Source organism: Elaeis guineensis, chromosome 6, assembly GCF_000442705.2.
Source record: "Elaeis guineensis isolate ETL-2024a chromosome 6, EG11, whole genome shotgun sequence".
In the NCBI taxonomy this organism is placed as follows: Eukaryota; Viridiplantae; Streptophyta; class Magnoliopsida; order Arecales; family Arecaceae; genus Elaeis; species Elaeis guineensis.
The window spans coordinates 10,428,705-10,441,205 of NC_025998.2; the positions used below are offsets into that span (position 1 = coordinate 10,428,705).

The window sequence follows — 12,501 nt, forward strand, 5'->3', positions numbered from 1 at the left end:
GGTGCCTTAAATGGGGGGGGGGGGGGGGGGGGAGCCTACCCTAAATAATTGTTTTGGTGACCAGAAACATACACATAAACAGATTGCAAAACAGAAGAAACGAGTCATAAAGGTGACAACCACATAAACTGCACATTGATCTCCAGTTACAGATTAAACAAACAAATTAGAAGAGTTAAAACACTCCTAGGCAACAGAGTTTCATACCTTAGCAACAAGAGTCTTCTTCATGCACCAAGCCAAACTGCACAAACTCCAAACAGACACAAATGCTGCATACATGAAACTCATTATAGACTCGTTTGCTGATAGGACACGCTGGCTTGCCATCATTTTTTACCTCGCAGTTTCACCCCAAGAACTCTTTCGAGTTTGGTGATTATTTGTTGATTTGGAATGGCCTTCCCAGATTCATATTCTTGAATCACTTGGGGCTTCTCATTGATCAGCTGTGGCATTTTAAGATGTTTGAGAATGTGAAAGAAATCAAAGCAACACCACTGAAAGAAACGAAGGGGGCAAAATATACCTGCGCAAGTTGTGCCTGAGTCAACTTTTTACCCATTCGAGCCTGCATGATATTCTTCTTCAGCTCCATTGGCACTCGTTCATCTGATTCAGGTGAAAACATGGACATTGTTGGCATCAAAATATGCCTTTTTGTCGTGGCATTGGAAATTGAAAGGATAGCTATTATTCAACCAGTCAATCAAAACACTTCAGAGTGACATGGCACAACAAAAAACCAATCAGTTCAACTTGGAAGGCATCATGACTAAAAACTAAAACTGGCTCAAACTTCATGCATTTTCCCACCAACTAAGGTATCTTATACAAATTGACCATGTTATCTACCAGTTACATGCTATTTGTGAATTCCATACTGCGCTAGTATTTTACTTTCAGTAACAAGTTTCAAGCATATTGACTGTTGCTTCTCCCAGCACCTAGAAGACAAGGCAGTTCTATAATTTCAGCTGGAAAAAAAGTTTGGACACAAATGCCTTTTTTAGACTATTTTGGTACAAATACTAAACCTCTTCAATGAATTCCAGCTCCAAGTTTAGACACAGTAATCTAAACAGTTCCTTATCCAATTAGAATAATTGTACGTGGGTCATGTCAGCATGAAACCCCATTCTAACCTGATCTAACCCATTAAGTTCAATCCCAATATGAATACATAGGTATGCCTGAAAACAATTTTCCAAACCTAATCTCAAACAAAGGGGCCAAACCAGTCTGCATGCATATAATTTTAGTAACGCCTTTGCAAAGCTACATACAAGTAATAGCAATAGAGAAATCGAGATCCATGCCTGGACAGAAAATAATAAGGTTGAGGTGCCACTGACTTATTCACTGTTTATCTAGCTGACATGCTAATTTGTTCTTCAGAATCATTGCATTTCCATCCATCATGCAATAAGTGCAAAATAGCCCACCAAGTAATACATAGTCAAAGATATCATAATATTTTAACCATCAAACAAGTAAGACTGGTATTTGTGGTAGTACATAACATGATTTAGGTGGAACATCCCCTCATCCATATATCATATAATCCTCATTTTGTATATTTAATTGATCAAGCATACCATATTCGTTAATGCATCAGATTTACAGTGTTTTGTAGCAAGTCACAAGGAAAATGGTTGGCTGAGAGTGGAAGGTGGAAGACATGTTTGCATAACCACAGGCAACATAATGCTGGGTTCTCGTCATATCATAAGATTCCATTCGTTCTTTAAAATTCCATTGTCATGAAAACTGAGAAGAAAGCAGAAACTTAAGAAGAATATGAAAATAAAAGGCAGGCTTCTACTCAGCAATACAGCTCGAGTATAGTTCTACTCACTGATTTAGCCTAATGTGTTGCTATAATGCAAAAGCATTTTGAAGCATTTTAGGTAGGAATTATGTCAACTCCCTCGGTCATGGAGATGACAAATTGGGATGTTGTACAGGAGTTTAAGCTTAGAAGTGATATAGTTCTTAATAAACAATACAACTGGCAGAACCCAACTGGTTTAGAGTGAACAGCTCTCACAGGCTGTGGGTAATGAACATATGATGGTGGTTTCTAAGCATACTGTGACTCACGTATTGCTTAACAGTAAATTTAAGCACTTGAGGGTATTACCAACTTTCACCAGTTGAAGCTGAAAACAGGCTGCTTGCTTAGAATTATCTTTCATTTGACCAAGGCTAGAAAATGATCAGGGACATGATTGCTTGGAGGAAGTAGAAACATTTTAAGATTTCAAGATGTTTGATTGTAATTTATTGCTAATTCATTGGCAGGAGAAATATGCATTAAAGGGCTTTACAAATGCTTGATATCTGTCTTTATGCATGCTTCAGTACTGGATGCTACCACCTTGATTGCTGTATGCCACCTATTCATTGATAAAGGGCTATATCTCTACTTCTTGTCATTTTGTTTTCCAATTGATCAGACAGGTCATAGCTAGGGGTTTAAGTGGGTTGAATAAGACCTAGGTCCAGCTTCACCAGGACCCAATCTTGAACTAGGTCAAAATTTGGATGGGTCCAATTTCTGCAAAAACCATATCCAACCCATATGTGTGAGTTTTGACCATGCATGTCCAGTATAGATTGGTTAGGATCTGCTGCACAACTCACCCCTACTTATAGCATGGGAGCTTGCAGCTAGATAGAGTATTAAAGAAAGCACCGATAATATTTCCTCTTCAACAGAATGACAATGACGAGAACTATATATAACGATAGTCAAAAACTTGACGAAGGTTTCAGCCAGACATAGTTACTCTTCATCCCATGTCACTTGACAAATGCACCATTTTTACATACAAAATGAAATTCTATGCCTTCCCAATCAATCTCAAGACATTTGAAAGCAAAATTCCATATTTCATTGCTTGAGATGCCTAGGGAAAAGTGAAAACCATATTGGTGAGAAGCCATGTATCTGCTGATTTATGGGATGTATTTGATGGAGTTAGCATATTTTGCCCCATGCTTTAGCAATGAAGATAACCATAATAGTTTATACTTTATAGCTTATTGAAATATAGAATATTTCTTCCTAGACCACACCTAACTGCTGTAAAGGGTTCGCTGTATTTAGTGATGAGGCTCCCCTAACACAAGTGCAATCACATTGGGCTGTTCTCCTAGAGATAGGAAATTCCCTTCCATGCACACCCAGGGACCTGCAGGGGAAGCGGTTGTGGCAGTTGGGTTATAAAAGTTGAAGTCACCATTGGTGACATCACATTGCCTCTTCAAGATGTTTCAAATGGCGAGCTAGCTCCACACTTGCTGTCAGTGCCTGAACAAGACAACAAGATGCATTAACAAGAACACAACAACCTTCAATTGCAAGGTATTCACCTTTACAAATTTATCACTCATAATCTAGCAACCTTGAGCTTCAGAGTTTCTAGACTGTCAACTTGCACAATTCTCAGTCCAATATTTTCCCACAAATTAAGGATTGTATTTCCTTCAACAAGCGACAACATGGTACTCTTTTGACTAGGGAAAAGCACAATAAAAAAAGCTGCAATTTCAGTTCATTTGATGGACTGAAGACAAAAAATCCTCATTATTGACATCATACCTTTTGTATATTCAGAATCATATGGAATTACCAAATTGTCAGGATTCTAAAACCATGTTTCACCTTATTAACAGAGCAATATTTTTGAAATGTTGTTTGATATGAAGAATCTTCATGACTTAAGGTCATTTTTTCATAAGAATTCTATTAAAGTATATGTAATCAGAAAAAAAGCAATTATCAATCACTAATAACTCCAAGAAATGCAATTAGAGATATAATTAGTAATCCCATGTTGAGTATCTCCTCACTTGAATAAAGCTTCAGCAAATTTGGTGGTGAGAGGAGAACCACAGCCACAGTTTTTGGATGATTAATCGCCCTGGACCTTTCCTCAACATAAAAAAAGGCCTCGGCAGTCTCAACATACTAATATGCTAAATTTAGTGGGTAATTTCGATCAAAAGACTGGTTAGTAATTCAACATTGCAATCCTTGTTATGAGAACAACGAACAGAATGTAAACAATTAATCCAACTACCCTTTTTTTTTTTTGCTTGAAAATCTTACCAGGCTAAGCACATTAACTCCTCCTACAGCTTATCTTCCATTCAGGACAAACTGGGCATACTCATATAAAGGTCAAAATAACATCTTTCTGGGACTAATTATCAAGGCTCGTTGCTGTACTCAAGACTAGCTCAAACTAGAGCTGAAAAGGAATTTGGAATCAGATGTCTTTTTTTAAGGCCTCTTCCATCACAATACGAAACTTATAATGGTCCATCTTCAATGTAAAGCCTCTCTTCAATATTTTGTATATGCCCTATTTGTAAATATACGGTTACAATGCACATTCCAAACTCCACATGGGTGTATATTCACTAGATTAAACTCAAAATCCAAGACATCATCCGAGGTCATCATGAAACAAATAAAAGTATGTATTCTTATGATTTCACTAAAAAAAAAAACGCACCAGGTGAAGTTTAGAAAGTTGAGAACATCTGTTCCAATAGTTGTCATGATCCCCTTGAATGTCCATATGTTCCTATAAATTGATTATTTAAGATTCTTAACGGTTTCCCATCATATTGCAATCAAGGTAGGTAGTTATTTAAGATTCTCAATAGCTTCAAATCATATTGCAATCGAGGTTGTTATTTGTTTAAGATTCTTAACAGCTTCAAATCATATTGCAATCAAGGTGGTTATTTCTTTGTACAAACTAAAGACATGGATCACTACAGAATAGCTAAACAAGAAAAGGTGCATAAGAACTAAATGATATCAAAAAAATACAATTGACAACTCAATCAATAGCATATTTCAATTTTCCATTCAGACCCTTTGTAAGGTAATACTTCAGATTATAATGACAACTTCCCATATGACTAAAATACAAATAGATTATTGATGTTTGCCAAAAAAATAAAAAAGTATAGTACTGAATCCCTATATAATGGAATATGGAATGGCATGAAGGGAACAAACTGAATTTTAGCGACAAGGGATAAGATTCTAGCATGTCAAAGAAAAGTAAATTAAGGTGATTCTGCAATCTTTTTCACCTCCTCTCTTTAAAATCAACTACAGGCATTATGACTGTCTGAGAAAAACAAAAGCAGATGTTAACTAGGATGCAATACTCTCACATTAAAAAAATTAATCTGCAAGTCAGAATGCTTAAGCAGGTGTCATAACCGAAATACAAGGGTAATCATATATTCCCTACAAAGCTAAAAGCACTTACGAGAGAGACTCTCTGTATCCTCATCAAGCTTCCTTGTGTTTAAAGTTGTGCTGCTAGAAGCAGCCTTGTTTGTACCGGCATTAGCTACAGGTAAAAAAGGGTAAAATTAGAAACTCTTGAGTCTCCCACAGTGTTAGGTAATTTAGCTCATATCATATTTTGGATTATTTTATAAAGGAATTCAGTATTTGCAAATGGCTAATATACAGAAGAAAAGCAGAGAACCATTCACAACTATCATAAGCATATAGCATCTTGCCATCTTCCAGTGTTCAGAATTTGTTTGGAATGGCATGAAGAAATATTATCTAAAAAATAGTATTGCAAATAACAAACTTATGTTCTGGTGCACAAGCACCTAAACCCAATTGAAAGAAAAACAAAATTCTTGAATTGATCACCCAAAAAAAAAAAAAACACTTTCAACTGAGATCCAAGCAATAAAAAAGCATAAATCATCTTACTTGCATTAACAATGAGGTCATAAAGAACCTCAAGGCAAATGGTGATATTAAGAAAAACAAGATACTTTAGAAGACAAATGCATGTAAAATTTCATGATGGTATAAAGTTAGGACTTCAATGGTAGGATGAGCAAGTCTGTATCCAACAACAACTGATTGTGGAGCTAACAGTAAATATAACATTCTCAGAAAAGAAGAAGAAAAGGTTTGGGACTAAAGCTGGAAAAAATGCAGGAGAAATGCTGTGAAATCTCCTTTCTCAATAAAATCTTTACAATTTCCTTTAAATTTTAAATAAGTTCTGGTTCATCAACTTCCCCTTTATTTAGAAGAGAGAAAGCTGCTGCCTTTGCATTTGCGTGGTCATTTTCCTTCATGCCCAAAAGGTAAACGAGGTGAACTCGTCATTTGCCATAGAAATAGATCTTGAACACAACAGTTTGAATAAATTCAAATATTCTAAAGCAGTTGAATCTTTAAATTGGCTACTTTTGATAGAGAAGATTTTACCCCTGAAATGCAATCCCGGTGTATCCTTGGCCAAATGTTTTTACTCCACTCGATACACATAAAGAGAGAAAATGCTAAGAGAAGTAACCATAGCAATTTGCTAATTATAACCTAAGAGTAACTCGACTTTATCTTCTTTTTGTATACCCATTTATTTTTCTTGAACCACTGCTGACAGTGAGGCTCTGTTTGATTGCTGCCAAAGTGAAAGAAAAGAAAATACGCTGGGGAAATATCTTCTTTTCCGTCGTAAATCATATAAAGAACAAATCGAAGGAAAATATATAACCAAAAATAAGTGGTTCAAGACAACGTAATTGCGTCTTAACCACTTCCTTAACAACTTTTTTTGTTTTTAGTTTTTAGTTTTTTTTTTTTGCTTCAATCAAATAAAAAAAAACTCAATTTTCTTGTGTTTTCTATCATTTTCTTCTAGTGATGTATCTGCTTTTCTTTCATTTTATCGGCAACCAAACAGAGCCTTAATTAAAAATAGAGAGAGACTCCTAAATGACAACACCAGCGAAGAAATAATCAAACCAAAAACTTTTGATATCAGGAAAAAATCTTTTTGTGTGTGTGTGTGTGTGTGAGTGTGTGTGTGTGTGTAGAACATGAGAACTTTGTCCAAAGAAATCATCCAAAGCCCAGGAGGAAAATTCATTACATCTATTAAAAAACTGGAATCAAAGTCCAAACGATCTTTCATTAATTTAGCCAGAAAAAAGGGAGAGGCACACGTAAGAGAGATAAAGATAAATCCGTAGCATTTATGGCGATCAATAAGAAGAAGGGGAAGATTATGATGGCATACACTTCTTTACGGTATCGATTTCGGCACCACTGCGTCGGGCGGCGTTGACGGCCTTCTCGTCCTTCTTCGCAGCGGCGTTCGGGGCCTTCTTGCGGACCACGACGGGCTCCCAATCCTGGGTGATCGGACCAATCCCGGCCATTGCGCTCCTCTACGATCGATCTCTCGATCACTGGCTCCGATGGATGGTTGCACGAGAGCGGGGAAGGGAGCGGAGGCAGTCGGAACTGGAATAAAGAAGGGAAACAGGGGAAAGGGCAATGGGGAAGGTCCAAGGTCGCCCTCATTTAATCATCAGACATTTGCACGTGCCATGCACGTGATTGTGATGCAAACTGAGCCAGGAATGTGAGGAAGAGAAGTACAGCAAAACCGTACATATAGAGTAAGATATTCGAGTTGCCCTCCCAAGTGGAGTCCGCATCTCAAAATTCGCTTTTAAAAGTAGAGGGTAGAGATAACAATAGAGTTTTACTTCCAGGTTGCATTTGATTTATTGTCAAATAATTTTAAAAATATATATATATTATTTTTAATATAAATTATTATTATTAAATTATTAATAATATTTATTATTATATTTGATATATATGGATAATATTATAATAAAATTATTAAAAATTTTGATTATTATATTTAATATTATAATTAAATTATCAATAATATAAAATTAAAATTTTAAAATATTTTAATAATTTTGTCATAATATTCTCTTTTTTTTTTTTCTGATGAGAAGTAATAGGAGTGATGTGCATGTGATGAAGATGCGAAAAAATGGCAGACCAAAAGATGTGGAAAACTGTGGGTACTAGAAGGCAGGAAGGGGGCGAGTGCGTATGGAGCCACATGGGTGGTGGAGACGAGCGTGGAGAAACCACTGAGGGGGACAAGGGTGGAAAATTTACGGACAAGAAAAGAGAGATGGAGGAGCCATGGGTCAGGGCACACACGGAGAGAGGCTGGGGGAGGGAGGAGAGTTGGGTAATAAATTTTATGTGATTTTTTTGAAAGATAATTTTATCTAAAATTTTTACTGTGATATTATCAAAAAAATAATAATCTAAATAGCCATCATTCTCAAAATAATTCAGATTGTCACTCAAAAATTATACTGAATGCAGTAATTTAAATTATTATATTAAATTACTAGCAATCTTGATAGATTGTCAGCTACCAAATACAACCTAACCGATATCTCCAACCACCACCTGATAATTTATTCCAATCCATCAACCCGCTATCTGCAAATAGCATAATCCAAACTGACAAGCATGTAATAGGCCACCATGGTTAGATGGCACGGGTGAGATAGGATACCAGATCTCTTCTCTTTTGTCGGCAAAACAAATGCTATCCTTTTTTTTTTTTTTTTTGCTAAAAAAAATGAGAATTAGAGAGGGACGATCTGACGCATCTACCTTCTTTAAACGTGATCATAGGGCCCCAACTCCAATGATACAATCGATTTCTATCAGTAAACCAAATTACATAAATCTGCTGATTAATTCTTTAACGCCAAGTTATTACGAAGTAAAGCTTAAATGGGACTATCAAGCATCGCTGTGGGTAGATACAAGCCAAGCAAAGCATGACTGGCTGATTCATTTACAGGAGGAAAGGAAAGGGAACAGAAGGGAAAATCTTAAGAGGTTTATTCTTATGGAACTTTGATCTTCTGTTTCACCATCTAACTTGATTGCATCATTGATGTCCAAGGTTGGAAGTCAGGTGTTCTTCTTTAGCTCTTATGCCTTCACATTCTAGCTTTGGTTGCTTTTCTTTTATATTTAGGATTTTTCTCTTCTTCTCTCTTTTCCTAAAATGAAATAGTTTGACCACAGTAAATGGCTAGATACCTGAAACAAAGAAACAAATACTTCTTTAATGGCTTGAAGAAAAGAAGGAATAGCAGGTCTCATATCCATTGTAAATGAACGTAGAGAGATACCCTGCCTCAGAGCCAATCACCTCATGCATTGTCTCACTATGATGCTGCTCTTGTTCCGGGGGCTAATTCTGATGTGCATGTTGTGGCCATTTATTGGGCTATTATATACTTCAGTGTTGACCCCACCATATCAAGATATGGAGTTACTTTTTGGATGTTTTTATTTACTTGTTGCAGGTTTCTTTATCTTAGGTTTAAAGCTCTACATTGATACACTAGAGGACAATCACCTTTCAACTTCCTCAAATTTCAGCTGAAGAGCAACATACTTTGACTACCGCACTGCCAGCAATTCACATTTTTCTCTCAGGATGCTATGTTCTTTGCATGGCTTTCAACCAGTTATCCAATGCTCGTTCGGCTTTGTGGAACATCATAGACTATAATATATTTCTATACTGCTTATTCACTACAGGATTATCTTTTGGATGTCCTATACTTTCAGTTGTGCAACCTGTACATGATACTAACTACTTGCTTTGATATCTTTGGCCAGTGTATTTGTTAGTTCACACAACTTCACCAAGATCAGCTATATTTTGGGTTTGTTTATCCCTTATGGAAATCATGGACTGCATTAGCCTATTTATTGGTTCAGTGGAATAACTGTAATCCATTTTTATATGACGTGGCATAGATTATCTTCTATCTGGCATAGTCAAGATCTACATGGTACAATGGTTTACTATTTATTACCATTTATGGGGCATGTTGCTGCTGCCTTCTCTCCGATCTCGATCGATTAGCAATATGGCATATTGCTACAGCTATATTCTTATGCAATCTGCTGCGACAAATGTGCTATTGGTAGCTATCTCTCTTCATGGATTTAATTCACTGAAAAATATTACTCTATCATGGATCATCTCTTGGACTTATCAGCCTATTTCAACTATTAATTTTATTTATTTGGCTACTCACATTACTGTTGCAATAGCACCTATCTTTTTTTCCTTATTATCTACTTCGTGCTCCATTTGTTCATGTACTTCTGATGTTCTAATTTTGTTACCGCGTTGTAATATGTCTCAGCTGCTGCTTTTGGGATTCTAAGGTTACCCTCGTAGAGTTTAGATTCTTTCTTTACCTATCATAGCGGATTGAGGACTTTATTATCACTGTAACTCAACTTTTTATTCAATGAAATACTTTCTTCACAAAAAAAAAAAAAAGGAGAACACTTGAAAGATGATTCATGTCCAACCCAGGGAAGTCCACATGGCCCTTCCAAATGGCCAATGGACTGCCGGCTTGTAATAGCGGCCATAAGGTGGCAATGAGGGTGGGGCTAAGCTTTGGTAGTGTTGAACGGTCTTTCACATGAGTGGTGAGAGAGAGAGAGAAAGTACGGTTGGCCGGTAGTGGAAGAAGGGCTCGAGTGGAGGAGATGAGTTGCAAAGGTGGTGGCACGTAAGGCATGAGAAAAGGAGACTGCATGGTGGCTCATCACCGGCTATGGATAATAGACAATAGTGAGGAGGGCTTATTAAGAAAAAAGAAAAAAAAAAAAAAAAGACAATAGTGAGGACGCGCGGAGGAGAAAAAGAGTACAAGTGATGACTAGGTTGTCCAATGGTCATCGACCAATACTCGAGCAGTCTAGCATGATGCTGAAAAGATTTTAGGTGCCAGAAGTGGCGAGGTTGGGAGAGAGGAGGAGGAGGAGCCGAGGGTCCCATCATTTTTTGGGCTTTTTTTTTTTTGTGTATTCTGTCGGGAGCTAAACTTTCTTTTGACCATTCAATCCAATGGTCTCAGGGTCCAGGAAAAAACTTTTTGTGGTAAGATAGTGTAGCATATTTTAAAAAGGTAGTGAGTCAAAGTCTTAGCGAGATGGGGTGGATCTAAACGTGGGAGTAACTTATTAAGCATTTGGGAAATCAAATGAGATCAAAATCCTGACCCAATCTCAACTCAATCAAGTTTTGATCAAATAGGGACAAAGTCCAATCCATTTATAGACTTAATTATTGAACAAGCCAAGTGTCTGACATAGATTATTGATCATATACGACTAGTTCTAACAAACATCAAATCTAATTAATTCGAGATTTCAAACAGGAGGCATCGAACCAATGCTAATATAATTTGTTATTTTTTGGTAAGCAATTACAAAAGGCATTATTAGCCTATATAAAAAGACATCAACTTAATAACTGCAATTGGACGATTCAATTACTTTATACCGGCAGTTATCCATGAATAACAAGATACTATCTGAAGACTTATTTGGCTTACAAATTTTTTTTTTTTTTCAAAAAGTTATTTATTCAAAAGTTATTTTCTAAGAATAGAATTTTGACATGTTTGGTTGACCATGAGAAAGTAACTTATTATAAAATGACTTATGTTTGATTGAATATCTATTTTTTTAGAAAAGCTGTATAAAATATCTATTATATCTTTAATAGATATAAAACCATATATTTTTACTCCTAAATTTTACATAAATAATAATAATATACTTATATTAATATAAAAATAATATTAATATATTATAATATAAATCAAATCATAATAATTTATTATATTAATATAATACTAATATCATATCAATATTATATTAATGTAATATTAATATTTTTAATATAATAAATCTATTAGAATATTAAAATAATATTAGAATATAATAAATATTATAATATTAATATTATATTATATTCATATAAATATTAAGATAATATTAATATAATATAATATTAATATTTATAAAAATAATTTTAAATGATATTTTTGAGAATTTATATGCTCCACAATTATATATTTACATCATCATCATCATAACCATCTATTGATATTTTATAAAATCTTAATCATAGATCTTAAAAAATATTTTTAGAAAGAAAAAAAAGTATCCTCAATTTTCATTCCATAGAAAGTTTCAAAACACACATCTTTTATGAGTTCACACTTTTTAGAAAACGTGAAAAATGTCTTTCTATAAGGAGAGATTTTTTCATTCTCTTTCCTCTTAAAACTCTAATCAAATAAAAAGCTCCTTTTCTACTTTCTAAGAATTATTCTTTCTCTCCTCCACTTCCAGCGAACTAAACAGGTCCTACCAAATTATTTGAAAATTCTCAAAAAGCAATCAAAAATAACCAACTTGAGTTTTTTTATTTTTATTTTTAAGGGTAGTTTTGGTTGCGGTTTGCGCGGAGGGGGGGGGGGTTGGGGGTTTATGAAGGAGGATGTTGAGCAATTAAGGTTAACATTTAAAATTTTAGAATAAATTAAAATCAAATAAAAAAATTATATATGGCAATGAGCTAAGGTGAGTTGAGTATCAGGCTGCTCAGCTTGCCTCAATTTTAGATAAGTTGTTTTACTGTAGCTTGAGCTAGAGCTAAATTTGATATTTTTTAATTTTACAGCTCATTTTTGTCTATGCATGACTCATCTGTAGACTGATCGTTATATATTTTATAGCTCATTCTTACACTATTTATAAGCAGCTTAGATTTT

General features: G+C 35.1%; 1 protein-coding gene across 1 annotated transcript; it reads right to left on the minus strand.

Moving 5' to 3' along the window:
• Window positions 1-107: 107 nt before the first annotated feature.
• On the minus strand, window positions 108-7,362 carry LOC105047384 (multiprotein-bridging factor 1b). Its single transcript, XM_010926298.3, has 4 exons — window positions 7,089-7,362; window positions 5,301-5,384; window positions 530-612; window positions 108-449 (listed from the first exon to the last, which is right to left on the minus strand). Exons 1-4 carry the CDS (start codon window positions 7,228-7,230, stop codon window positions 330-332), a joined length of 429 nt encoding a protein of 142 aa, XP_010924600.1. The 5' UTR covers window positions 7,231-7,362; the 3' UTR covers window positions 108-329.
• Between the last annotated feature and the right edge of the window lie 5,139 nt (window positions 7,363-12,501).

Excerpts from the sequence above, each read along its gene's own strand:
- LOC105047384 (XM_010926298.3), bottom strand. The coding sequence starts at position 7,230 with ATGGCCGGGATTGGTCCGATCACCCAGGATTGGGAGCCCGTCGTGGTC. Across the intron at positions 5,385-7,088 it reads AATCGATACCGTAAAGAAGT|CTAATGCCGGTACAAACAAG; the intron begins GTATGCCATCAT and ends TTTTACCTGTAG. Across the intron at positions 450-529 it reads CTCAGGCACAACTTGCGCAG|CTGATCAATGAGAAGCCCCA; the intron begins GTATATTTTGCC and ends AAAATGCCACAG.